We start from the raw sequence: 26261 nt of genomic DNA, 5'->3' as shown, positions 1-26261 counted from the left end.
TGGGGCTGTTTTGAACAGCTTGTGCGGCATTTGCCCATGCCCATGTTGATCCCTGCAAACAAAAATGGAGACAAGATCAGCGTTAGATCTGTATATGAGCTGACTCTGCCTTTTCTTAATCTGTGTTGTCCTAAGGAGGCACCCACAGCAAATAGCTAAGAAAGCACTGCTCAGGGAAAACAAACAAGGTATAAAAGACCTTGGCTATTACTAAAAGGGTCGATCAGCTACTGTCTGCCCCAGAGCAAAACTGGAGAGCCAAATGCAAAACACAGCCCGAACATCCATCCCTGGACTCCGCGGGGACTGCAGCAGGGTGGTGCCTGCCCGCAGCAGGAGGCACCGGCTTTTCATCTCCAGGCTGGGCACAGCTGAGGTCGTCCTGGTTTTCGGCGTGCTGCAAGGCACCGAGGGGGTTGAATCGGGGTCTGCAGTCCAGGGATCGTGTGTACCACCGTAAAAAAGCCAATCGTTGAAAATAGGAGTGTGTTTCGTTTCTGTTATTGAAGAGTCATGCTTCTGTAGTTCATGGCTTATCCTTTCTTCCTCGCAGTACCCAAGGAATAGCCCGTAACTCCGAGCACAATAGTCAGCAGCTATTGTACCTGATCTTTGGGTTCACGTGGTTTACAAATCACTTTTCTTTGCAGTAAGGTTATAAAGGATTAGCAAGTACTTTTTTCTCCCTCAGTGCTCCGTTTTAACTCGATTCCATTAGCATTAATGGGAGTGACACATGTGCATGAAGCAGAGAATAAACTCTTAAGCCCAAGATGTGGATATTAACAGCAAACTGAGAAATGCAATTTCAAAGTCTATCCCATAAAAAGTATAAAAGAGCAGAAACTATTCTGAACTCCAAATGAACTGTGTAAAATACTGTATTTTATACTGAAATGCTTGAGTTTCTCTGCCCTAAGTAAAACATCGGCAAGTTTTGATGGAAATATGACCGAATACTTTAACTCAGTTTTGCAGTGTACAAAAAGACTAATTTATCAGCTAATGAGTTTTTTGACCTTAAGATATACTTATGTTCTTTTCTAACTCATCTTACGTCATTGAGTAAAAAACTGTGAAGGTCAAAAGATATTTTTTCTAACCTTCCTGTGTTATTCCATTAACATTGCAGGTTCTCTTTTTTTTTCTTTTTTTTTTTTTTAATTTTCTTTCTCTCTCGGGGAGAGACGCCGACGGTGTCAAAGATAGTGTAGGCAAGGATGGGAGGAGGAGGAGAATATCTGTTACACCAGAACCAAGGAGCTTAAAATAAATCTCTGGCAAACAACCAGAGAGGGATGAATAAATATTCATATTGTGCATGACTAGACAGCTTAAAAAATATGAAATTCTGACGGGTGCCCATAGGGCTGTGTATTAACATGCTGTTGTCAGAACTGGTGAACCTCGGTGGTTTTGCGAACCAGTGAGATTGTAGTTTGGGTTTGTTCTGTTGGTTGGTGCTACGTGAGAACCTCTCTGGCCTCTGAGACCTGAAATCTTGTAAACTTGCATGTACTGTTTGACCTTTAAATTAAAAAGCAAGATTGAATTCATAAGGATAGAGAAGAATCCCTCAGACAGTGATCAGAGCTATGCAAAACAAGGTGTGTGTTTACATGTAGCATATAAATATTAATTTTCCATCTTTTTTTTCCCATTTTTTCTTGTACTTGAGGCTAAATGTTCAGTCTTCCAACATACAGAAACACTATAGACTTTCTAAGTACCAGGGATTAAATGACAAATAGTGTAAACAGGCATAGACTGTACAATACGAGTTTATTTGTATTTAATGCAGTGATGTAAATTGGCTAATACAGCAGCAGCTCTGAAATAGAAAACTAATTTCAAGATGTTGCAATAAAAGCTCTGAATATAGGAAGTGCAAGCAGAGGCTCCTGGTGCTAACGTCCCAGCTTGTGCAATGACTAAGACCCAAATGAAGTTTCTTGGGCAGCATTAGGTGTGAAAGAAGCAGCGAAAACAAGGTAATGACAGGAACGCAGATGACAATAGTGTGTTGCCACTGTTTCTTTCACAGAATGAGAAAATCCTCGTCAGGCAGCTTGTTTCCCAGCAGACACACTAAATATCTTGATGAGCCTGTGGCCAGCTTTGCTTTTGTGACGTTGGAGGTGAATGGCTTGTGGCACCCACCGTAGACGCGCGTGGCTGCTTCTCAAACATCTGCTTTCCTCTCGCCTGTGTTCTGAGCTACACGTCTACCTACGTGTACAGATACGCATTTTTATATAAATCTATCTATAAATCTAATCAGTCAGCTTGACTCCACAGCCCGTAGCTTCGTGGTGCGGTCCTTTGTAATTCCCAAGCAGGCAGGAGCGCCGTGCCGTGCTCCGGCAGATGAGCGGTTGCGGATGTGAGCCGGGCTGCTGCCGCCTCTGTGCTTGGAGCTGTGCGGCATGGAACTGGCCACGGAGGAGTGGTGGCAGGGACTGTCCGGCACTGGAGATTCTCTTGGGTTTTAAAGCACTCCAGCTTGCCAGAAACGGCTTTTCGTACCATTTATTATCCGGATGCCTTTGATGGTAGACCAGGATGATCCAGGCTTTTCCAGTCCTCTTGCTTCTGTGGGTTAATGGACGGAAACAGCATGCGAATGCTTGGTAGATTCTGTACATTTCTGTTCTTGTCGGGAAGTACAGCAATTCCGGTCACATTGTTGCATCTCTGACAAGGGCAAGTTCTGGTGACTTTATTTGCCTGTTTCATTATGATGCACCTTTAACATTTTCCTACTGCCATTAGCTCGTCTCGTTTGGACTGTCATGGGGGGCTCAAGGCAGTAAAAGCAAGAGAACTTTTGTTAGCTGGTATCCGTATCACTTTAGCAGAAAAAGAATACAAAGATAATGTCAATAGGTTATTTCTTCTTCATGCTTGAATAGACTGATAGTCTTGATTTTGTCCAGCACAGTGATCCAAATTATTTTCTATAAAATTGCATATTTTCCATTCCAAGCCTATTCCTTTGTGTGAACATTGAATTGGTATATTGCACTTAAAATTGAAACGATTGATTAAATACTGTAAACTCTGGCCCATTATCAGATAACTTTTCAGAGACTTCAGATGTTACTACCTTTAAACCTGCAGTTCTTACCGTGTTACTCTAGACCTTTAAAAGTAGCTGGGCTCATAGTTCAGGGGCAGCACTATACTGATCAGCATGGACACAGCATTCATACTCTGTAAAAACAGTGTCGGGGGGATGCGATGGTCTTCCTGGCCCATCTTGCCATCTGTGGTCGGTCTCCGTTTAGACATCACTTGATCAGTATTGAACTACATTCTTCAGAAAATGTGTTGTGCTTGCCTTGTATCCATGGGGCTAGTGTAAATTTATACTACCATGGATTGTTTTAGTAGATAAGGAATAACATTTTTTTCATCTTCAGAGATTATGAATATTATGCTGCCCGTAAAGAACTGAAAGGAGTTTAGTTCTCCAGCTCCACAGGTATGCGCCAGTGGAGACACATCGCTCTCTAATGACTGACCATCTGTCTGCTATTGCATGTTTCAGAAGTTTTGTTTTGAACGTGGCTGATAACGCATGGCGCAGGGCTTCTTCAAGTCATTTGTGGCTTAATTTCCACATAATACAGTAAGCTGGTATGTGCTAACGAGCACACATGCAATCAAACGGAATTGCTTATGCCTCCTTTTCTATTTGTGCATAATGTTCTTCGGTTAGGCTGAGGTGACTTTGATACCTTTGTACCCATCAGCCTTCCGAAGCTGAACGGCACAGAGGCTGGTCACAGATGTGTGTGCACCAGCAGTGCTCCTCACGGAACACCGGCTGTTGAGTTTCGCAGGAGTGGAGTTTCAATCGCTTGTAGTTCTTTTTACCTTTGAAGACCTCATTATAACCCCTCATAATTGTGTTGAAGACAACTCAGTGTAATGCCTTCAGTTTGATTTTTTTTTTTTTAATGTATTATTTGTTTATAAGCTTAAGGGTCCGGGCAGACTTTTAAATTAATCCCATTTTTACGTTATAGTAGTCTAAAAACCAAAACTCACAAAATAGAGAGATCAAACTCATATGGAAAATCATACAGTCTGAATGATCCCTCATGGCTTTTCAGAGACTTATTTTATTCTTTTGGAAATGTTTACACATTATCACACTTCAGGTTTTTTTTGTTGGATATTCATAGATAAACTGAAACCAGAGCGAATATCCAGTGTTAGCATCCAAGCTTTAGATCACAGTTGTGTGTTCCTTACAAAATTATTTCCACCATTAGGATGGTGTGTGTGTCTATTTATATCTTGGTTTATACTTACAAATAATTTATTTCCATTATCACAGACACTGATTCTGCATAACAGAGCTACCGTTGCTGACTGAGTTCTTCAGCACCTGCTGTGGCTTCAGTGCCAGCCTTAAATCTAACACTGTGGCCATTTGCACAACTGAGATCAGCAAATGCTGGCCTTGCCTACAAGAGAGCTAGTTGTCAAATAGTGCCATTGCTGACTCCATCAATAAAAAAGGTGGTGTTTAATAAACCTGATTTTCTCTTAGTCAAAAATACATGTAGCTTTTTTGAAATACATCTACTGACCTCTGCAGAGGTGTTTCGTGCATTAACAAAGTGTTTCTCCTTGTTACAGTGTGCTCTGAATGGATCTGGCTGCAGGGGAACGGTGTAATGGTTTTACTTTGCAGTTGTACAAAATGCTCATCTTTCAGCAAGGAGTGTGTGTATTTTCATGAGTGTCCTTTTTTTTGTCTTTTTAATCACTGAATACAAATAACTCTAGCACCATGAATTTTACCAGCTGTTGTCAGCTAGGTCATGACTACTTCTGAGTAACTGGAGTAACTGGAATATCGGTTCCTTGGGGTGGGGGTTTAACTTTTTTCCCAAGAGGGAGAGTAAGCCATACATTAAGACATTGGGGTTTTTTACATTAACCAGGGGAAAAATGCAGCAGATACTTAAATCTGTTGACCAATTTAAGCACTACCCACATTACCAGAAACCCTCTATATACCTCCCTGATTCTTCCCCCATCAGATACATTGCTGCTTCTTTGCTCATATGGAAAGCTGTCCCAGAAAGCTATTGCGGGCATTTTCCATACCATCCGTCCGTATGTCATGGGTTTAGTGGTTAGTAATTTTGAAATATGAATAGCCCCTCCGTCACTCTTTGTGAGGTCTATTTTGATCCAGCAGTGTTTAAGGTCATGCAAGGTCTTTATTTTTCTTTCCTCACAGTTCAATTCAATCTAATTTAAATTCATGTTGGTTACGCCTCAGCCCTTAAGAAAGGACCTGGTTAAATGACACCTGGTGTTGAAAGCACAAAATATCATTTAAAAAAGAGAGGCAGAGTTTAAAGTAATAATCCCAGAGCAGCACTTTAGGGCTGTCCATATTTTATGGGCTTTTTATAATTATGCTGGATAGCACACAAGGTGTGTGTTCAGCCGGTATCAAAGCCAAGATTTTCTACACTTACCAAAGACTCAGAACTCTGAAGAAGTTAAAAAAAGTTTCATTATTGTTAAAGTTTTTTTTAGTAGTTGCTGGACACAGTTTTTATACGTAGTTCAGACATAAATGAATATTCCTTGTCAGGCTTAGCGCATTGTTTTAAAGAATTTCAGGGAGAAAAAGTCAATTTAGAGTACAAACTGTTGTTCTCCAGAATCTCTAAATCAGGGGTTTATAGGCAAAAAAGGATTAGAGCGCACCGTAGAGTTATGTAAGCACTGATTTATTCATGAATACGTGTTGCTGTATTCTCATGTTCAGGAAATAAAACTTACTTCTAAGTTTGAAAAATCTTTCTTGACTTCTAACTCACAACCAGTAGCAAATGCTTGATTTTAACAATTGACAATGAAAGCAATAATCTTTGGCCGTAAAATTGCAAAGGAATATATTCAGCTCTAATTGGACTATTTCCACTGACACCAATTATTTCTATGACACAATTAAGGGTCTTTTGCTAGGTTTAAGTAAAATTATGACCCAAAGCACCGCGTGAAAGGCACAATTATAAATGAGAGAGCTGTGCATCCGCCACATCTACTCCTCCCTCCCCTCAACCGTGGTAGCCCCAGCGCTGCAGGCTGCACTTTGCTGGATCTCCTTAACGAAGCCTGGGTAGAAAAGCTTCAGGTAGAAGCTGGTGATGGTGCTGGTATCCAGTAGATACCTCAGGGTCCTTGCAGCTTTTCTCCATATGGCACTTCAAACAGAAAGCTTAATCAAGTATTTTATAGTTTCAGGCAACTTCCATGTTTATTTCCAACTGCAAACCACAGTCAAGGTTGTTATATGATGCCTGTCCAAATTGCCTTCTGCAGCTGTAAAGAGCTCGCCTTTGTGTTTCAGAGCTGGCAGGTGCATCTCCTCTGCGCGTGTTACACCTCGGTCTGGTAAACTTTTGGGTTTTCTCCCAGCTCCGTTCAGGTGAGAACCTGAGGTCATCAGAAAAATCAGGTCAGCCCCAAAGCACCCTAGGGAAAATGAAATAGCTGCATATCATGTCAGCATTTCCATTTTTCTGACAGTTAATTGAAGCAAAAAGGTTGTAATTATTCCAAGATTACAGAAGTGGCAAAATGAGAAGCAGATGCCTCATCTGCTGTCAAGCTTTCCCCAAAGCCATCCCTCCTTGGGTCTACTCAGACGTGCCTTTTGCTTTTGATTTCCTTGATGTGAACTTGTCAAACATGACAGCCATGGCGTGTTGGCTTCATTGTGCTGGGGAAGGTTGGGACGTTGCTCGAGCGTTGATAAGGATCCTAGCAAGCGTCAGAGGGACCAGCCCATGGCCGGACATTTCCATCGGCCCCTCTGGGGACACGTCATAACACTAGTTTGTGGTCAAACTCTTGAGTGAGACTTAACTCACAACAACTCGCGAACGAACAGCACAGCAAGAGCTGTTGGTTTCTTATTTGGGAGATAAAAAAATTAGGTCAGCTGCTAAGGACGAAACCAGTAAATGGCAAAGACACATGTAAATGAAACAAGCTGTAAAGTACCGGTGGTTTGCTCTTAGGTCTAGTTGAATGAAGTAAGTTAGGGTTTTTTCTTGTAAACACTTACTGATCATAACAAATAAAACTTGTAAACATAATACAACTGTTAAGCTTCATTAAATTTGCAGCAGACAATTAATTTTTTTCAGGCAATTCAAAGGGTCTTCTGTAGTACTGATTCAGTTTAATTGAACATATTACCACAAGCAGACAATAAGAAATATATTGAAGATATCCATCTGGCTTGCACTGAAAACCTTGTGCGTTTAGTTTTCTGTGGCTGTCACAGGCCTTACTAATTGCCTCATTTTGGCTGTTTTACAATCAGTGTGATTTTGCCATTAATGTGATAAAAGTTATCTTGGTGAAGAGCTTGATATTAAAGAGCATAGATCTTCAGCCTATCTCTCTTGCCAATTTTGGACTTATCTCTAGCATTATTAGAGTTATATTTTTAAAAGCAGAAATACAAATATATTGATTCTTACAGAGCAGCTTCTCCAGGTACTTTGCCTATCTGATTCTGATGTAGAGGGTGCCATTTGGTGTGAAATATTTGCTCTGGATAATGGTAAATGCAGCAGATTCTTGCCCCCACTTCCCTCCGTACCACCTTCTCCTTTCTCCTCTGTGTCCCTCCAATCCCCAGCCAACCTTCAGGCACATCAGGGGTCTTAAAACTGATAGCTGCACAGGTAGATAAGGAAGTCAGGACAAGGACAAGTGGCTGATGCTTATAAATATACCTGATTCAGCACATAATGTGGGAAAAAAAAAACTGGTTTTAGAAAAGTTCAAGCATTATGTCTGTATACCCTGGAGGGGGGGAGGGGAAATATTCATATTTTTGTTCTGTGTTTTTATCTTAAACCCGCAATGTATTGCAGGGTGTCGTGGTTTAACCCCAGCCGGCAGCTCAGTCCCACGCAGCCACTTGCTCACTCCCCCCACAGTGGGAAGGAGGAGAGTATCAGAGTAAAAGTGAGAAAACCCGTGGGCTGAGATAAAGACAGTTGAATAGGGAAAGCAAAAGCCGCGCGCACAAGCAAAGCAAACCCAGGAATTCGTTCCCCACTTCCCATGGGCAGGCGGGTGTTCAGCCGTCTCCAGGACAGCAGGGCTCCAGCACGCTAAGTAATGGTGACTTGGGAAGACAAACGCCATCGCTCCAAACATCCCCCCTTCCTCCTTCTTCCCCAGCTTTATCTGCTGAGCATGACGTCCTGTGGGCTGGAATATCCCTGGGATCAGCTGGGATCAGCTGTCCCGGCTGTGTCCTCTCCCAACCCCTTGTGCCCCCCCAGCCTCCTCGCTGGTGGGGTGGGCTGAGGAGCAGAAAAGCCCCTGGCTCTGGGCAAGCACTGCTCAGCAGTAGCTAAAAAAAAAAAAATCTCTGAATTATCAACACTGTTTCAGCACAAATCCAAAATATAGCCCCATACCAGCTACTGCGAAGAAAATTAACTCTACCCCAGCCAGAACCAGCACACAGAGTCAGCATTATTGCAACCTGTCCTGCCATAAAAGAAGGTTTAGAATAATTCCTTAAAAAGCTTAGCACTTTCTTTTTAGGAATTTTCTTGTCCTCTCCCAAAAAAGCAAGAGGTTCAGGAGTTCTCGGGCATCAATAGGAGATTGGGTTGTTTAGCTCATCATTGAAGATCAAATCCATACATCAGCTGAAAGAGGAGATGACCTGTAGGTTAAACACAGACTCTTAATGAGACAAAAGCAGGTTAATTAACACTTTTCATCAATGTGGTTCAATTTATTTTAACATGATCCGTTTCAGAAAGGTTAAAATATTTTTCAGTTTTTGAATACAAATGAAAACCCAGCATAGTTAAAATGAAACCACAGATCAAGGACTTCTGATAGATATTTTAATAAAAATAAATGTAGTGCATTTGATTGTATGTTTGTGTGTTTATGTATGTGGTTGTATAGAAAACATAAGCAACAAACTATTTCATCCAGTGGTTAATTTCATAAGTGAAGACTAGCCAGAGCTTGTTAACTGGAAATTACTATCAGACTGGGGACAGTTACAAATTCATAAGAAAGGTAATGTGTTCAACTTAATGTTTTCCATCCATTTCCCTGGCTGTTGCAGAGGATTACTTTAGCCCTTGGAGAAGAGCTACAATGAGAAACAGGAAAAGCTGAGGTCTGTAGGATGAGCCAGCATGGTACAACCCGGTTCACAAGGCAGCATGGCCACGCAGAGCAAGCCAGAAGAGTGCTGGAGAGAGTCCGTCAGTTGGACGTAGCTGAGTGGACAGACGTCTCCCGTGCCAGCAGCTCTGGTGGTTTAACAGTTTGTGCTGCCGGCTCTGCACACTTACGGGCTACGTAAGGAGAAAGGAGCCCAGCCGGGCTTGGATATAAGGGGCCATATCTCAGTTCCTGCAGCTTTGTGTGTCGTAATGGAGTTAGCAGGAGTTCCCGGCAGTGGAAGATCTGTCTCCTCGAGCTTTTAGTTTCATGGAACTATTTTGGTTTCTAGAAAATGAAATGTGACGGTTGTACTGCTGTGGGATGTAAATCCCTTGTCTCTTCTTTGCTCAAGAAGATCTTGCATTGTAAGTCTATTAACATTATGAGTTTGATCTTCATCCCAAAGGAGGACACATAGTTTGTCCTTTTCCAAAGCATGCAGTGGGATGATCTTCCAGACATGAGTTTCATGAGAATCCCACAAATTCGGGTAAATTGGGGCCATACTCTAAGAGGAAACAATACAAGAGAGAAAACAGATCATTGTGATGTACGGTCTTGTTGTGGAAGATGGGAGCAGGTCTCCCTAGAGCCACTTCTCTCCACACTGAAGTAATTCAGTCTGACTGTGCAGTTAGGGATAGGGGAGATAATGATCTAAACATGACATGCATTGAGAAAGTGACTGCCAATCTCCATTTCGGGTAAAGATGAAGGAAGCAGTGTGGGAGAATAAAGGGAGAAAGTGATAATGACTCTCTTATCCTAAGAACTTTATATCCTTGAAAATAGCGACTAAGAACAGACTGGCCTGAAGGCTACGTTTTTAACATCAAAGATACAGAGGAAGTGTTTAGAGAGCACATTTTCTGTCGTAGGAGGAAAAAGTGTAAGAGTGTTGAAGAAAAGAATCTGGGACAGTACTTGGGGAAATATCAGTCCTTTTGTGTATTTTCTCAGAAGCGTTTTTGGAAGCAGCTTAGCAGAACCAAACTTCTGAGGTTTTGAGCTGTTGTGACTTTTTCTCCCTGAGCCTAGCTGGATTGCAAACAGGTTACTCAAAGTTGCTTATCAGATAATAATAGCCAAGTGGCGCATGGATAAAGACTAGGAGTGATGGGGTTTGACACATCAGAGGGTAACTAAAGCACTGCTGAACCATGATGAGGTGGTGCTTGCAATATTAGGGACTCCTGGGACCTGATTTTTCCCTCTCCTAATGCAACTTAAGTAAGATTATGAGCAATCCCATCAAAGTTAATATGGAGACTGGAGTTCCTTGTCTTAATCCCAAAATCATGATGACAGAGAGAATTTATTCAGACACCACCGAATAGGTTAAGTTCTAGGTGTGCTGTATCGCAGTGCTCAAGCCAGTCATTTGGGAATATGACGTGAATACAAATGTTGATGACTCAAAAGCAGGTTGACTCTGAAATACAAAGAGGTTTTGTCACTGAATTGACTCACCATGGCTTGGGTTGGTTTTCTTTGTCACACACACCTCTGGAATACGAATTTTGCTTTCAGTATGTTGGAAGTTTGTAAGTGTATCATGAAGAACTAGTGATCAAAGTTGTAAGTTTTAGTGCTGCGTTTTCTTTTAGCTACATTGCGAATATATGTCAGTAATAATCTTTATTAGAGTTTATTTAGAAAGAGTATTTCACCACTGAAAATTTCAGTTCCTTTTGTGTCTAAGTACACAGTAGAAAGTCTCTGTAAAAATCCAAGCCTGAACCCATTAGTCCTGGTAACTAAACTATTTGGTACAGTTGAAGATGAACATCATTCCCTGCAGCAGACAACCACGAGTGGGAGTGTCAGGGAGAAATGTTGTGGACCGTGGCTGAAGCCCTAGGAAAACTGTGTGCTCGGGGCCAAACTTGTCCATCACTGAAACCAGGCTGTATGGAGAAATGCTCATGCTGACATGCGATGTTGTTCTTCCTCTCTGTCTATCTTTGCACATTAGAGCTTGATTCTTGTTTCGAAGTGATTTACATAAGAAAAAATCGTGGCTAATTTGAAGTAAAATGCCATGTAACAGGAGAAATGTCAGGGATGCTTTTTAATGATGCTCTGTGTTGAATATTTATTCAGTAGAGTAGGAGCTGGGGATTTTGAGCAAGTTATAATGACAGGATGGTCTCGCAGGTTATTAGTTTCCTTCCACATGTGATCCTGTCTCCATCCTGCCCCTTCCCATAACATCAGTACCGGGGCTTAACCAACAGGAGAGCAAAACAGTAGCACATCCCTTGGAAGAAGGGTTTGCCTTCTCAGTGTGTCACTAATTAATTAGAACATGGAGACACAAGTCACTTCCTTGCAAGAGAGCACAGGACAGTGAGAGACCATCTCGCCTTCACCAGGAAACAAATTAGACCTCTGTGGCCCAGGTAACTTTTTTTCAAGGTTTGTTTTGTGCGTTCTGTTCTTACTGTCACTTGGTCTGTTCAGAAATAGGTGTTTGGGCTTCACTCTCGCCTGTGGTAGCGTGGAAGTCTCAACAGAGTTTCAGGAAGAAATCTTAAATAAAAGTGTCCGCTGTGCACAGTGGTATAAGAAGACAAAACAGTTTATAATGAAGGTCTTATTTCCATTTTATAGGCTGGGCAAATAAGGCAGCAGAGACTTTTAATGACTTGCTCAAGCTCGACAGAAAGTAAGGAGGAGAGCTCATTTTATTCCCTCGCACTCTGAGGTCTGTGCTCGTGCTGGCCTTCACCCACAGAGCAGCCTTGCTCTTCACTCTGTACTCTTCCCCTTCTTTTGCTTATCTAATTCTCTTTTCAGTGGAATTCTGTTAAACTTAATTGTTCGCATTTGGTTGTGATTCAAAGCCTAAATATTCAAACTAGTGTTTAACAGGCTGGCTCCCCTGCTGTGCTTGCCCCTAGCAGGAGCCACGAGCAAGCCTGCGGGTCTGGATACGCTCCCTCTGTGAATACTGCTAAAGAGAGCTAAAATTGCCCCCTCCCTCTCGCTTTTCCTCTCTCTGTTGCCTGGTTCAGTTCTTTGGATACCTGTAAATTCCTGAGGTTTGTAGCTGCATTTGTGTAAGTGCTCTTGTGCTTTCTTCTTTTGACTTAAACTTACAGGTACTTTTGGATAACTTATACTTTCCACAAGTTGTGCTGAATAGACTTAAACTTTTCTGTTATTTATATGTACAGCTTGAATAAGAATTCAGCATTGTAATTATTAACTAGAGGCATCCATTTTCTATTTGAAATAACATTTTATTTAATCAGTTACTTCAATTTTGTTTTAAAATAATTTCAAGTGGAAGAATATTGGATGCTACCTGTGACAGCAATGATTTTTTTCTAAGTGTTTAGTTTATTAAAAAGTTTGGCTTTTTTATTTGAGGACATCTGAAAAGCTTTTTTTGAAACTGAAAATAAATGTTTTAAAGTTATTTGCATAATTGATTGCCGTACCTGCCTGCAGATTGTCATGCCTTGTCCTGCCCAATGCATAACAAGTTCTTAATTATGTCTTGTTGTCTGGATGTCATTTCCTGAGGCACTAGAGAAATGCCCAGATTTCTTTTTAGTGTAGATTGTAAGTAACTTGGGAATTTTAGATCTTTCTTTTGTGTGGTAGAGTCATTTCTCTATGGGAGCTATATGTGGGAACTTCCACTAATTATATTCTAATTATAAAATAGTAGGAGCAGATGCTGCTTTAGAGAAATACTTCAGTTGAAGGCATTCATGGAATGGGTACAGCAACCTGCCCAGCAGATAAGCCATTGTAATAACAGCAGGAGATGGACACTCCATGGTGAAAATAGAGGTGGTCATTTTTCCTAATGACAGATATCCATGAGTTCCAGTGGGAAACTCTCTACGTAGTTCTTGGGTCTTTATATAGAGTTTTGTGCTCCAATGGAGATTCAAACTCTATAATAAGCAAATACATTTTGTATTTACTAAAATGAGTGAATGTTGATAGCCTCCTTTCTGTCAAGAATTTTGGGGTTTGTTTGTTTGTTGGGTTTTTTTTATCTGCCAAGAGGTGGAGGGATGAAGGGCAAAAAGGAATTGTATATTAAAAATGAGGAAAGTTAGAGTAAGGGAGTAAGTCGTGATTGCTCATTAGAGCTCAACAGCACAGACCCACCGAACCAAAGGGTTAAGGCATCTGGAAGCAGCAGAGAACCTGCTGAACTGGAATGGGTGTGTATTTTAAAAGTAGGGTTGAGAAGTGGTAAAACTGCTAAATGGCAGAAGTTTGACTTTGAAATTGTCCTCAGTGCTGTTTTCATTTAATAATGAGCATTTATTCAGTAGGTCCCAGTTCTTTGCCTCCATAACCAAGAAAGTCACAGTTGGAGGAAATGGATGAAAATGATTTAGCAACGACAACACTCTCTTGTTCTTTTGTGGATGTAAGAGTTTTCCCTATGCGTGCAGGGTAATCCCTTGGGATACATTGGCCAAACCTAGCTAGCAGTGGAAGTATTCAGTGTACTCGCAGCGTAGGGCTCGTAGTTTCAAATATAACTATTAGTTCTGATACCTAAGTTATGTTTCTAAGTGCTGGCCTTTATAAAGTCTCTCCAGTCACTGTCCGTAAGACAGGTCCTACAAGGGCCAAGCAGCGAAGTTGGCAAATCATGAAAAAAAATTGCTGCATGTTCTAAATTCCTTTTTTAATTGCAGCAAGATCTTTAACCTCATATCACAAAAGTAAAATTTTAGATCCAGTGCTGCTCTTATTCTGCAGCAAATTGAAATTCTCAGGAAAAGCAAGGCCAAAAATCCCTAAAACCAAATACAAAAGTGACTGTAGTAGGCCTTGATTATTGACCAAATGACAGTGAAAGAAGGTGCTTATCTTCGGCTGGTTTTGTAATGCAGCTTAAGGGCAGCTGTAGGTCTGTATTTTTTACTGCAGCAACTGACAGCCAAGATCCCAACGTAAAGAAGATAGTGCCTGAAGTAAGTTAGGGACATCCGTGAACATACACAGCCACGCATGCATATAATAATGAAAATAAATTTACTTTAGATTATAGGTAGGTATGTACCAGAATGATACTGTGACATCCTCTATGTCTGTGTGTGTATGGCTCTAAAGCAAATATAGTCTGATCATAATAATAAGGTACTGTGTATAACTGAGAAATAATTGTATTAATTTTGAGAAGCGGGATGTATTGTGTCTTCCTGCAAATTGCATTATTGTATAAAATGGTATTTATACAGATACCTGTATTACAGCATGTATGTGGGTTTTACTAACTCTGGGTAAATACATTGATAGAGCAGTTTAGTGCAAAGGTTTATTTTCACCAAATTAAAACACATTGAAAATTAAATAGAATAATCTTAAATTTGCCCAATTTCTTAATGTAGTAGTAAAAACCTTTCCTGTTTTTCTGAAGTATCAGTAGGTGCTCTCGTCCAGTTCCCCTTACCAGTACAAATAGTGATGCACTGTGTTCACACCAGGTACTTGGGAGGATGAATGTGTCTTGGGCTGCTTGGTAAATGACCTGTACACCAAGACTAGCTTATCCCAAGACATTGATGACACATGCAAGACTTAATCTGGATGACGGTAAGGATGATTAAGCTATGGATCATTCACTGGGAAGCTGGAAAGTCCAGCTAGTGATTTTCATGCTGTTCTGTAAGTTTGACAGCTCAAGAGGCACCCACTCCTAATGACTCTTAATTTGGGATTTAGTCTTGCATGTCAGCTAATTCCTAACGTCTTGGTCCTGATGAGGAGGGTGTAGATAATAGACGTAGAACTCAGATAGGAGAGACCTAAAACATATACTGTACCATAAAAATGCAAAGATTGTGCCAGTCACTTCATAATTTTGCAGTTTGAATGCCTGCGTATCGTATTATTGCTGCACAGCTTCTTTTTGAAAATTTTTTATTTATGGTCATTACTAATCAAAACATATTTAAAAGCGCCATAAATCAACCATCTCAGCAGGCTAAACTGTTCAAAGGGGCAAAATGCTGTTGGCCACTGCGTACATGGGCTGCACAGCAAACTGCACAGCATTACATTTGCACAATTACCTGTGGCTTGTGTTACAAGGAGAACAGTGATTGATCCTTGAGTGACTTGCAATTTATCAAAGATTAGATATGATTTCTCCTGTATCTGATTAACCTTCTCTGTAAGATGGCCATCATTTTTGCAATGACAGTAGATTATTCCATACTTGAAAAGACGGATATCAGCTAGTTGCAATCAATAGCCCACAAAAGGTGACACCTTGAATTCACTGGGTTATCTATAAAGTGTGTCACAAATGGTTCAATCGTTTGTCAAATATACCGATTTCATTTAAGGCACCTCTGAAGTGAAGTGGCTTTCATTTTAGTCTGAAATGCAAAGAGATAGCGAGGGGGTGTTTGGGTTTGTAGTGTAATCAGGCACTGTTGCATGCTGCTATAAAGAGCAAGTGCAAATTTCTGTGAGTGACAGATTTGATTGTCATTTCCAGACCCCATTACATATGATTTTCTTTGTCAGAATTGTATGGAGAGAGCTTGATTTGATAAGATTGCATTGCACTAGGTAAAATGGAGGTTAAAATGAAGTATTGTGCCCTCTTATTATTTAAGTAACACTGTACTCTCAGTGGAGTGGATATATTTTCATATATTTTTGTCTTTGAATTTGCCATAATGGCACATCCCTCCCCAGTATCCTTTGATGCAATTCCATTTTTAATGTGTTTTCAGGTTTAAATTAGCTTTCATTTATTATTCAGCCACGCAAAGAATGCATATTTGACTATGCAGAAATGCAATCCCTTGATTGACTGCCTGGTCCCTGTCTGGGAGGTGGGAGGCATTAATTCCTGGGAGGGAGACTCTTACATCAAGTTTAGACAGTTTTCAATCTGTGGGAAGCTCTTTTTCAATGTCAGTTTAAGAAATATGTTAATAAATTGTACCTTGACTGCAGTTCAGCTGTGAATGAAGCTGAGGGGAAACTGCCATTCTTGAAAGGGAATCTTCAGCAGCTGGATGGGCAGGTTACTTAGCAGTGCAGTCACAAGGAACAACATCTAAACTCTCCTCTTAAAAAAACCTTGCCGACACTAAAAGAAAACAGGCTTCCTAAGAGAAAGGGGCTCAGGCGATGTGCTGAAACACCTGTCTAAAAATAATTGCATGTCCCCCACACCGCTGTGGTTCTGATATGGCAAGATTTAAGCCAAGTAAACTGCAAGAAAAGGATCCTCTTTCAGGAAAGCAATTTTAGCATGTCCTAAATGCCCAGCTCAACCGTGTGTATTGCTGAATCAGAGTCTCCACTCTTCCAGGAAAGGTCAAACGTTCCACCCCTCCTTTCCTTAATCCCCATTAAATACATGGCCATGTATCACTGCCTTCATTGCCAAAGATCGGTGCTGCCTGAATACATGGAAAGATCTAGACCACTAACCACATATATTTCTAAAATCGGAGAAGTGGCTTTACTCTCAGGCCTAAATTCCCGTTTCTAAACTGATAGTGTCCCTTTTGCTTTTAATAAGATTACATTTTATTAGGCTGAACTACCATAGTACACACCAGAGGACACTGTAAGTGCTGCAAAATTTTCTGTTAAGAAATGTGCCATATAAATCAGTTACTTGTCTTGCAAGAGCACATGTATAATAGCTGATTATATGGAAAAGAAGAGTTATATTGGCATAAGAGCCATGTGCTTCTTCCTGAAAGCATATATGTGACTCATCACAGCTCACCTCTGTGATATTGTACAGGCCAAATACTGCAAATACTTAGCCTTTCCCCATTTTAATCTTAATTTTGGCCATACCCCACAAAGTACTCAAAGAATTTATTAAGATAGCTGTAGTTTGCTATGCTAAGTCGTACTGTGTGTTCAGTTATTCATCAGTTATTAATCTCTTTAGTTCAGGATCATATTTTCCTCTCTTCAGCATTTCTCATAGTGTCTGATGGTGCCTGGAGCGCTAAGAGCTCCCAGAAGTTTAGCTAGTCAAGTCTCAGATGCTTTTGACTTTATGGTCTTGGATAAATGTTTCATTCACAAGTAGAAGAGAAAGAAACATTAGAGCACATTTGAGTATTCATGTATTGGACTTTGATTCTTCGGTTGCTCATAGAAAACAGATGATTCCACCTCCAAGATTGATTTTTATTATCTCCAGACATGATTTGCCTTGAAATCAATACAATAATGTAAAATGTCATTGCAAATAGAGGACATTGGTCTGCAATGCATTTATTAACTGCCTCTGATAAAAACCACAATGAAAACAGTCAACATGCTGGTATTCCAAAAAGAGAAAAAGTGAGTCCCAAATGCTCAAGTTATAGTTTATCTACAGGAAAAAACCTGTTTTAAAATCTTGTATGTGAAATGGTTTATGCAAATAAGGAAAAAATGTAGCTAGATCTTGAGCATTGTAACACTAATGGCTGTTTAAGAGACTTAGGTAATTAGATGGTTAATCAAACTTGAAACTACTGCTTATCTGCCTAGGTCCACATAATGAATATCAGCAACATGAATGGAAATTCAGCCCGAGGAAAAGCAGCGCTCTGTCCGTTTTCTCTCGCGTTGGATGCAGCCGTGTGTGCTTGGCATCGCTTGCCTTTGTCTTAGCTGCTTGTTTGAAGCATCTGGTAATTGAACATAAACTCTTGCACTTGAGCATTCATGCTTGAACCTGAAATTACCTTGTCACCCACACTGGCTTTCATTAAAAAGCTAACAGATGCCCTGGCGTGCTCCTATCACAATACACGATGCAGAGAGTCAGAGCCTCATATGCTGAAATGGCTTTGGACTATATGGTCTCCTCTTGTCCAGCCTGGAATAAATGTCCGCCTCTCTGCATTCTGCAGCAGCCGCTCTGGCCATTACGCGTCTGAGCTGCTTGCTGCTGTTTAACTCGGACATGCCCTCTGAGTATAATAGGTGGGATACTAATATTTCTTACGTACTTGACGAAAATGTACATATCCCTCAGCAAAAACAAACACTGCTTTTCTTTTTTCCACTTAAAGAACCAGACCATGTTTCTTCTGTCTGTAAGCAGCTGTTGCAGTTTTCACTGGCTGATTTGTGTCCATTTGCAATACTTTCCCCTCCAAAGCCATGAATATTTACAACAGATTTTTCCTATTTAGGCAAAAGAGTAAAGGGGCGAGGGACCTATACTGCAGACCTTCAATGGAGGATCTTTTACAAAACGTGCAAACAAATCTTGAATAAAGTGAAATGGGCAAGGCTGGAAGGAGAAAGGAGGAATAAGCCTTTGCAAGATCTTAGAAATTTTTCCTTGTAAGCAGAAGAGTCTGAAGGCACAGTTAAGTTTTGGAGAGGAGTTCTGATTTCTTCAGTTTTTTACCCTGGATAAATGTGTCAAAACTTGAGTATTGCCTTCTCTTCATTCTCCTTTGACCTCCTCCTCTATGCCAGGATAGATGTCTAAATAAGTATTTAGGTATTAGGTGCGCAGGTTTCAGAAACCAGCATTGGAAATGCTGGCATTATCTCCTTTTTCTTCATTTTTCTCTGAGATGCTCGATTCCACTGATCTGAGGCCAACAACAGGAGCGGTATCTCCTGAGCATGCTACAGTTCAATCTTTTATTGTAGTAAAATACTCTATATTCCTTCAGCAGCCAGGGCTGGCAAAGCATATCTCATTGTTTACTAAGCACTTTGATAGCCTTAAATGAAAGGCACTGCAGTTATTAGCATCACTGAATCCCTTCCCAGCAGAGCAGAGCACACAGCCTCCACAGCTGAGCCAAATTGGAAATGAGCACATTTGGAAACGGGACGCTGAGTAGCCATCTAATGCAGACAGGTCTGCCTGTCTCTAGGTGGAAAAAAACCCTCCGGTCAGTTGAAATCTTGCTGATGGGCACAATATACACGACATCGCTTCTCACTTTGCCCTGGTCCTCCTGTATCATTCAGAAAGTATTTGCATGCTCTGGACTGACCTTTTTTTTTTTTTAAAGGCATTATCTCTGAGTGTCAGTCCCTGATTTGTTTTATGTCACTTATGTCATGCCACTGTAGGTTGTGTCCCACTGTGTCATGTCCTCCAGATCAATATGACACAACATCGCACTGCATGAGCTACAATGAGCAAACGCAGCGACGCAAAGCTGTTTACCCTAAACAAGTAATCCCTCCTAATGGACACCCAATCAATAGAAAATCAGGGTGGGATGGTTTCTTTTCAGATTGGATAATTGTTACATTCAGACCATACCAGTGATGTCTGCAGCCTGCTGCTTTGCAGCTCAGAAATGCATCACAGCTTCCCGAAATGAGATGCAAAATGCAGGCAGCGCTAACAGCTGATGTCAGGCTCCCTTTAGCGGGGGATGAGGGACAAAAGCGACGCAATTACAGCCTTCGTACGCATGGGAAGTGCTGCTGAGCTCCGTTTCTTCTAACAAACTGAAAGCTAGCAAGAGAACTTTGTTAAAATCTCTTGTAATATAAGCCAAAGACATTAAACCTGTCAGAATTACACTGAATTCTCTGCAATACGTTGCAGCAATAATACTAAGGGACGCAACGCAGGAGATAGGTAAGAAAAGCTCAGAGAGCCTCAGTGCACCCCGCTAGCGAGGCAGGAGCCGATGGCGGTGGCATCCCGAGCTGTCCCGTGCGGCAGTACGGATCCGCTCCAGCTGAGGACCATCCCGTGAGCTTTCACGCTGCTCAAACCATCTCGGCTCTGACGACGAGGTGCAAGCTGAGCCGCTCCGTGAGCCGCCAGCCTGGCTGGCATGCAAGGAAAACCACACGTGAAGCAAAGAAAGTGCTGTTTCTGTCACACCAAGTGTGTTCCTGAAAATGCTGGCATGAAAGGAAGGCTGGGAGGATGCTTCCCTGCTTCCCTGAGCCTTCAGTGACACCTACAGACAAAGCACCAACCAGTCTGCAGAGGTTCCATCCCAGCACAGCCCATAAGCCCTGCTTTGCTCCTGCCCTTCAGGAAAAGGTCTCCTCTTTCTCTGCAGCAAAGCCAAGCCCAGGGCAGTGTAAAGTCTGCTGTCGCTGCGTTTGCTGTACGGACAGGACACCTACTGAATGTGTTTGCGTGCATAGTGTAGTTATTTTCTTCCCTCGCTGTTTCCTATTTGGGATGAAAAACCAGATTATTTTACCTGCTGATGACAGAGGGCTTTTTTCATCTCCTGAGAGCGTTCCTGTTAGCATGCAGCATTCACTTATTTTTCCTCTAAAAACTTCTCAGTAATGCCAGATGAACTTTTTCAGAGCTGACCTGGACCAATTTTCCTTGCTTTTTGTCTGTTCTTTCTGAAGGAGAGCTGGGAAGTGCCAGGCGCTGCTTCCCTCTGTGGAGGGCTCAGAAACCTGCAGGCAGCTGTAAGGGGTGACGGTACTAATAGAAATTCTTACCCTTTATGTGCAACTGAATCTTTCAGCCTTATTTTTAAAACGATCTCAAAACGCACCAGAGTGCTCCAAAGGAGAATATCAGCTCAAAAATATCACCAAAATCACATTTATTTTTTTAAATTAACTGTCCTTGACATCCAAGGAAAATAACCTGCATGTAGAGGGGACAGGACAGTAACAGGGCACTAAGACCAGCTCTCCTGTAGTATCTGTCTCCCTAGACTGCCTCTCTTGCCTTGCAAGTGGACAATAAATAAATGAGTAGCTAGCTCAGAAAAAAACAATCCTTTTTTTTAATTTTTGACTTGGATGCTAACCAACATGATTTCGGTGTCATTAAAGCACTCGCCGTAATTTAAAAAGTGCCTGATGTTACAGGTTTTGAAAATGCAAATCTAATAATTTTGATTACCACTTGGCTGTGTATCGCCAAGGTGTGCCTACACTCGGCTGCCCTCAATTGGCTTCTGAATAACATTTTCCATTTGCTGCTCTGCGAGGGTTATTAAAGGAGGGAGGGATGTTTTTGGTTTTCAGCTTTCCCAGTCCTTGAGAAGAGATGGGTAAGCATTCTCCTTGGGGTGATTTGTAAAGTGCACCAGGGGGGCTCGTGCTTGAGCTGAGCATGGCCTGGCGCAGAGCCCCCCCTGCGCGTGGTTCGTCACCAAGCTGTACCAGCCGTTCCCATAACCTGGTATGTTCAGCTATTAGATTGCAATGCTTCTTGACATGCCTGGATTGAAACCTGGGGGTCTGATTTTTGGAGGCACCCGGCACTTGCAGTTCCTACAGCATCCACAAGAGCTGTGCTAAGCTGCTCTGGAAAGCAGGTCTTTAGTAAACACCCATGTTTCATTCTTCGTACATTTATAAACTGTTTATATGCATTGCTGCAGGAAGAATCAGATTTATGGTGCGGACTTCTCATCTCTTGCAGAAAGTTCTGTGGAGGCGAGGGTTACCTACAGCAAAACCTCGGTGCTGACACTTGTTAAGGACTAGAGCTTACACGGATCATTGCGGGACTCATGTAGGAGAGCTCAGGGCTTTGTGGGAGACACCCATTTCATCTCAGAGTCAAGTCCTTCATAAATATTTCATACGGGCTTTGAGCAGGGCAGAGGATGAACTGCTGATGCTGAAAGGAATTTCAGTAAGTGATTCTGTGCCTGAGCCCTACTGCAGGTGCAGGCATTTCTGTAGCATCCCAAGCTTGGGATGCTCTGGGTCTTCTTGAGTTTCAGTAGTAGCAATCCCAAGCGACTGTAAAATCCTGATACATCAGTTAGTTACACAAAAACAATGTCATAAGTCTAGGCAATAATTAAGCATTATTTTAGTAATGTGCACTTAACGCTGCTTATACCTGAGAAATTTCAAATGCTTGTATTAATTAGTTAAGGATCATAGCACCTATTGTGGATCTGCTAAGAGTTACTCTATTTTGTTAGAAGTGAAACCAAAATACAGATGAATTAAATTTGTCCAAGATAATACAGCCACGTCCCTGAGGACTTGATCTGAAGCCTATATAGTCAGCGATGCAATCTTTTTCACCACCTCCTGTACACTTCTGGTAAGGTCTCTGAAAACCCAGGAACAGCTTTGTATCCCCTGAATTTCGGTGAGTAGTTCTGCCCAGTGCATATCTTTGTTGCTGTATCCTTAGTATTTTAGCAGAGAATTAAGCAGTTGGCCAGTACTTGCTGGAAGAAGTACTTAAGATTTTGGTTTCATATACCAGAGAATGAATAATGCTCGTAGTATTTTAGCATGACAGCTGTGCAGAATAGACTTTCGGAATAAGCAAAAATATCTATCTGTATATGATTTTCACACTTTCAGTCTCATTGTTAAGCAATATTTTTTCTCCTTTTCATTTCCTCTGAGGCCCTGTAGAAAAAAATTACGGCATTTTTGTCAACAGAAATGAAAGACAAATGTTAACTTTAGAGGCAGAGGGAATTCACGGGCACAGATGAGGAGCTGAAGTCTGCATAATGTGTCATGGCTCATCTTTCTGTGCCACCATTTTGCTCGTACTGCACGACTAAAGTGAAAAATAGACAATTAAACCAGTGGTAAAGGCTCCATGTGAACTCCAGCTGCGAATAAGGGATTAGTCCTCAAGCCCAAGGTGGAGCTGCTCCGTGCTGCTGCCCATATTTAACAGACAGAACTTGCTACATCACAGATACCTGCAGGTTTGGGGGCTTTCCTTTAGGAATGTCGTGTTTAGGACAATGCCCTTTCTCACCTTTCTTCTGCTTCACATCCCCAAAATACTGGCTCAGTTCTTATTCAACAGGTCAGTGACATCTCATGTAAGACCACAGAGGTCCTAAAAAGTGAGTCTGACCTACTGACTGACCCAAATCAGCCGCACGTCAGGCAGAGGAGATACTGCACCCAGAGCCACGTCTTACCCCAAAACCCTTCTGTCTGACGTTACTACAGGACTTGACTTATTGGGGCAGAGTTTTGGTTTCCATGGTATGAAAGGTTTGGTTGGTGTCACTCATAATTTATTCTCTGTGTGGGCCCTCCTCAAGCAAAGAAAACTACCTGGATTTAAAACATAAAACAATCAGACAGAGAACATGACCAGTATTCTAAACAAGCACTGAGTTTTCAGTAAACATAACATACAACAATAATGTCTAATCTTCCCTTTCCAGGTCCAAGCAGATATCACTCACGTTTTTAATATACTCTTCTTCATTCCAGTTTTAGAGATTTCACATTGTGAGAGTTTTCTTAAGGCAGCATTTAATTTAGGAACAACAAAATAGGGGTTCTTATAACCATTCTGAGCAATGTATGACTGTGAAACAAATCTTTGAAGTAAGAAGATTCAAATAAAATAATTTCTGATCTCCCAAGCTTTTCAAAAATTTTACCTAAGCCTTTCAGATCTGCTGCACTCTTTTTCAGCCTTTTCTTTTCTCCTTGTTCATCTGGACGGTGGCTAGAAGAGGATTCTGGAGGATTTATTAACAGTGTTTCAACAAAAGGAGAAAGGGATCAGAGGATAAAATCAAAGATGTGATAGTTCACTTGTTGCATTAAGGATCTTCCTAAGCGATCACTGCAAATTCTTCAAGTTCTGGTGGCAATGCTGCAGTTGTGCTAGACTGCTTTGGATCTTTTTCAGCTCTACATGTCTCTCCATTTCTCAGGAGGACAGGATTAATGTTTTTTTCCCCCCGCTCTGTTTTCCTTGTTGTTTGTAGATCCAACCCGGGTTATGGTGTCACCTTTCAGCATGGATGTCACTGTTGGAGAAAGCATTGTCTTGCCTTGTCAGGTATCTCACGATCACTCACTAGATATCATGTTTACCTGGTCGTTTAATGGACACCTGATAGACTTTGAAAAAGATGGGGATCACTTTGAAAGAGTTGGAGGGGTAAGTATTAATACTAAAGCAATCTCCTGACAGTAATAAAAGTAGGTAACATAGAAAAAGGCTACTAACAGAAGGAATGGACTTGACTAAGTTAATAGTAGGAGATGTTATCTTGTGTCTTACAGACTGGGAAGATGAACATTGCCAGTATACTACTTCATTATAGATGGTGTAGAATTGTTATGATTTCTTAACGATGTGACTTAAATCTGCTTGCATGAACGATGTGTTCACATTGCAGTGGGATGCATGTCAGAAGACCTATAATATGTTTTCTCATTGCAAAAAAACTGCCTTCTCATTCAAGGAAGAAGGCCGTAATAGTTTTTCTCTGGCTGTAACAGTGAAAGAAATGTAAATGTAGCCAATTGTAGAACTTTGTATTTATACAGAAAATAGCGGGAAGTCAGAGGATATCCTCAAACTTGTTCAGGCGGTGTTTGTTGGCATGTTCATCTGTCTCTGTGTCCTCCCCTTGTGACCACATGCTTAGAATTAGTATTTTTGCTCTACACAAAATAACCTGCATAGTATTACAAACATCACCGACCATCAGAGATGACATTTCTTTTCCATGTTATCTGTGCACATTTCCTGGCAATGTCACATTGGTCTCTTTGAGTGGGTTGGTTGGTTGTTTATGGGAAAGCCAGTCAGTACCCACTGACAATGCAAACTTTTGCAATGTCCAGAGAATTGTTTGGTTGGAGGTTGAAAAGATCATGTTTATGGAAATCCGATAGCTAGGAGAAGAGTCAGGTGTGAAAAGATGGTTAAACTGCCCATTAAATACAGCCCTGGGCACCGCTGTCGCTCAAGGCCATGGTCAAGTGGCAGGTACAGGGAAGAAAAGGTAGTGAAGGTAGGAATTACTTTCGTTCGTTAGGAGAGGGGAAAATCTGCTTGGGTCATTTGCCATTTTCTGCCTCTTCAGGAAGGTTTAGGACCAGAGAGCCTGCAGCAAAGTAAGGATGCCTGTGATGGTCCTTCCCTGCTTGATTTTCTCTGCTCTTTCTTCAGTTGTAAAGTGCAGGTTGTTTCAGCTTTTCTCGTAGTTTTAGATTTCCTGAAGGTGTCGTGGCATGAGTTTTTGGAATCGGAGAGGGTCAGTGCCATAGGAGGTACCTCAGGACACCATCTATTAGAAAGGGGGTTCACACGAGAAGGTAGCACGTCTGTCAGACCTGCCCCAGGTTCTCATGCCATTCTTCTGACTAAAAGTAATTTCCAAATAATTTTTACTGAAAGAGGAGCAGCAATTTCACAGGCTATGTCTGAAAGATGGGTGAAAAGTTTGCTTTCCTTTGTAACCATAATGTTTTCCTTTGCAGTTCAGATTTCATCTAGTTTAGCCCGTTGCATATTAGGCAGGACTTGGGGAGTTTAATTTCTAACTTATCTGCGATTTAAAAATGTTTTCTCATCCTTCCTAATGAATTTTTTTTCCACTTCTGTTGGGTGAAGGTAGCAAGAAAAAGAAGGAAAGAAATGCAACAAATTTTCAGCAGAGGTAGAAAGCTGGAAAGGGTTTTGCATGTTGCTCTAAGGGAGGTTTTACAGAGACTCATGCTCCACTGGGTTTCAGGCAGACTGGCAGTCTGTGTTTACATTTGTCAGGAGTGAAATTTAATGCTGAAAGGAAAAGGAAATATGATTTACAAGCCTTGCTGTTATCCCTAAAAAGAATCATTAAAAGATGCACTTAAAGATTGATGCCTAGGGCGCACATCAGCAGCAACGGCTCTTCCTGGCGACTGTGCCTGATTGGCCTGCAAAGCTAAAATTACAAACTTTATTAATATTCTTCAGTCAGAAGCGACGACCACAAGGTTACCCTGAGATTTCTAATGTATCGAATGCTTTGTGTCTGGAGAAAAATTTAGAGAGAGTTTTCAGCTTCCTGTACATACAGAAACCTAATTAGTTCTATTCAACAGTTAATCAGACATGTACTTGGCATTTGGAAAACAAATTACCACTGTTAGGTGATGCAAGACTTCCTCGGAGAGTGCTGTTCTCATGATCTTTAGCACAAAAATGCCGGGCAATCAAAATGCTGGCCATAATACAAAGCCGTGAAACTATTGCAGATGTCTCATAATTTGGGCTGGTTTTCACTTACGAAATAGATGTAGACACAACTTGGGCATCTGAATACCAGAGAGGCTATAGATTGGATATC

At 41.3% G+C, this 26261-nt stretch overlaps 1 protein-coding gene across 2 annotated transcripts in view; it reads left to right on the top strand.

Annotated features, from left to right (window-relative positions):
• LOC104833653 (contactin-4) overlaps window positions 1-26261 on the top strand; it is a 130095-nt gene that overhangs the window by 91549 nt on the left and 12285 nt on the right. For both annotated transcript variants that reach the window (XM_010570482.1, XM_010570491.1), the window contains one exon: window positions 23904-24079. In XM_010570482.1, the coding sequence (XP_010568784.1) occupies window positions 23904-24079 (176 nt within the window). The remainder of the gene's footprint in view (window positions 1-23903; window positions 24080-26261) is intronic.

The sequence above is a fragment of the Haliaeetus leucocephalus genome, unplaced genomic scaffold, assembly GCF_000737465.1.
Source record: "Haliaeetus leucocephalus isolate CR32 unplaced genomic scaffold, Haliaeetus_leucocephalus-4.0 Scaffold2, whole genome shotgun sequence".
Classification (NCBI taxonomy): domain Eukaryota; kingdom Metazoa; phylum Chordata; class Aves; order Accipitriformes; family Accipitridae; genus Haliaeetus; species Haliaeetus leucocephalus.
The sequence above is the reverse complement of the archived record's forward strand: the minus strand, read 5'-3'. Positions and strand labels throughout refer to the sequence as shown.